The sequence below is a fragment of the Liolophura sinensis genome, chromosome 2 (genome assembly GCF_032854445.1).
Source record: "Liolophura sinensis isolate JHLJ2023 chromosome 2, CUHK_Ljap_v2, whole genome shotgun sequence".
Classification (NCBI taxonomy): domain Eukaryota; kingdom Metazoa; phylum Mollusca; class Polyplacophora; order Chitonida; family Chitonidae; genus Liolophura; species Liolophura sinensis.
Genome location: NC_088296.1, coordinates 2,735,966 through 2,738,622, shown reverse-complemented (window position 1 = coordinate 2,738,622; position 2,657 = coordinate 2,735,966). Strand labels below are relative to the sequence as shown.

The window sequence follows — 2,657 nt, the reverse complement described above, 5'->3', positions numbered from 1 at the left end:
CACAAACATGGAGATGATTTTTTTTTCTGTGGAGAAATAACGGACCTGTCAGATCCGATAACAACTTGGGTTTACGCTAGCTGCTCAGCCTGGCATAACCAATTTTGATTGGTATCACTCAGCATAACAATGCCACATGTAGAAAAATGGTCACCCACATATAAATTAGATGACTTGCAACTCCCCATTTGACTCTTGGTAACCATGTCACGAAGAGATATGACTTGAACGTTGAAGTCAAATCGACCCAATGGTCGAAGTTCGTTTTATATCTGGAGTTCATGTAATATCCTCAGGTCAAACTTTGGTCCTTGGCGAAACGTCCATTTGTCACAAGTTAAAGTCTAATGGAATGCTGAATGAAAATGAGTAATTAACCACGAAGGCTTTACAAAAAAAAGAGAGAAAAAAGAAACAAACACAACAACTCAAATCTAAACCATGACGATATTTCCAAGGAACAGGGCACTCCTATTTAATGTGGCCTGTTAGATGGCAATTGAAATCAAAGCGATCTTTACAGGCCGCTTTGCATATCCCACATCGGAAAGGATCTCCGTCGTGCGAGTGGAAGCCATTGTGAAGAAGGTAAAGAGTGCAATCCTCGAAGATGACTTTACAGTGTTGACACTTGAAGACTTTCCCCTTTGTGAGCAGGTAATCCACCAAGGTGTGGTCTTCGGCCTGGTGGTGATTCAGAGTCGGAGTGCAATTCGTTGTGTAGAGATTCATCAGGGCGATCTCGCCCACGTCTTTCATGTCCTCCGGCGGACTGTCTGCTGTCGTGCTGATTCCCGTGGAACTGGGTTGCAAACTTTCGTAGTCGTTGCTACTGTTGCAGCGCCGCATAGGGTGCTTCTGCTTCCGGTTGTTAGAAGAGTGGTTTGACAGGCGCTTGCGCAGGTTGGTAATGGTCAGCTGAGGGCGCTCCTCTTTGATTGACAGGTCCGTCGGTTCGTTCGACTGTCCGCTGGAGAAGCTGCAGTTCTCAGATGGGGTGTTCTCGTCGCGGGGAGACTCGCATCCACGGGTGTCCAGGTCGCTCTTGGAGCTCAGATCGTAGGGCTGGTCCTGATTGGAGAGCTGTCCGGAGAGGTGAGAGTCCGTGCTAGGCTTGCGAGAGCTGGGCATCATAATGGTCGTCGTGGTAACAGTGTTGGTCCCTTCTGGAGAAGAAGCGGGGGATTTGTGCAGATCAGGTCTCATTGGGAGAATGTCCCGGGGGTAAGCCCCTATCGACCTCGAGTGGTCGGACGTCGCCATGACGAGCATACCTCCGTTCGTCATGAGGGTGGGGCCATAAGCCGCTGCCAGCATTTCGGGCGTGAATGCCCTTGGGTCGGGTGTATGAGGCGGGAGGCTTCCAGGAAGCGGTGGCATGGGGCCTTGACCAGAATTCATGTCTCCATTAGTTATGCTGACGGCCAGATCTTCGTGACTCATGTTCAGACCATCCATGGGAGTGGACCGTGAGTTGTTCGACTGCTCCATGCTCCCGAAGTTGTGCATTTCATTGGCAGTGGCGCCCGCCACGGGCGAAGACTCTAACACGTACTTATCCAGGTCGTGTGCGGTCTTGACATGATTCTCCAGCTCTTGCCAGGAACTGAAGCTACCGTAACAGATCTGGCAGCGATAGTTGTAGTCGTTAAAGTGTCGCTTCTCGTGCATGCGATAGCTGCCGCACTGCGCGAAGGTCTTGCCGCACACGCGACACTCGTACGGCTTTTCTCCTGTGTGAATCCTCTCGTGGGTGCGTAGAGTGCCGATCTGCGTGAATCCCTTCCCACACGTCTCACATTTGTACGGTCTCTCTCCTGTGTGGATGCGCCGGTGTATGGCCAAGCTACTCTGACTAGCAAAAATCTTGCCGCAAATTTTGCAGGTGTTATTCACCGACGAAGAATCGGGTCGGAGCTTCCTCGAGGGAAGAAGTGGGTACTGGTAAGACAAGTGTTTGGTGGGGGGCGCTGGGGGTGACGGTGGGGTGTTCGACGTGTTGTCCGGCTTCTCCTGAAGGGCCGGTGGATTGTTTGTTTTGTTCTTGAAATGTACCTTCTCGTGTTTCTTCCAGTTGCTGGGGTCACTGAATCGCTTCCCGCACACTGAACAATGGTAAGGTTTTTCACCGGTATGCAGTCTCTCATGGGCTTTAACATATCCGGCTTGAGCGAAACGTTTCCCACAAAAGCGGCAAGTTATGCGACTGGCGTTCACTTGCATATCATTATATGATACGTTCCCATTGCTGGAATAGGCCTCCGCCATAACATCTGCATCTGACATAATACTGTATGGTTTCTGCCGAGACCTTCACAGCGACAGTCTCATTCAGCTCCTACTGCACATACCTGCAAATACACACAAAAAGTCACATTGATTACTTTCTTGGATTTCAAGTCTTTCACACTGGATTGCACCTGTGAGGTTGCAGACCCAGATTTAGCTTTCACTGGTTTAGATGAAGCACTGAGTCAGCACATTTGTCAAGTGCGTTGTCAAGCAAAGAGGGTATTCTGGGTAATGTCGTCTCCCGGACATATGAACCCCGCTCACATATGATCAGTGAACACATTTTCAATGCAGTATACACTAAATGCATTAAAGGAAGACATTTAGCCTTGGATTATACATACATACAAGCAACACAGCCTAGA

General features: G+C 49.5%; 1 protein-coding gene across 1 annotated transcript; it reads right to left on the bottom strand.

Moving 5' to 3' along the window:
- Positions 1–315: 315 nt before the first annotated feature.
- On the bottom strand, positions 316–2,286 carry LOC135462999 (zinc finger protein 358-like). The gene is made up of 2 exons (XM_064740321.1): positions 751–2,286; positions 316–684 (listed from the first exon to the last, which is right to left on the bottom strand). Exons 1-2 carry the CDS (start codon positions 2,284–2,286, stop codon positions 472–474), a joined length of 1,749 nt encoding a protein of 582 aa, XP_064596391.1. The 3' UTR covers positions 316–471.
- Between the last annotated feature and the right edge of the window lie 371 nt (positions 2,287–2,657).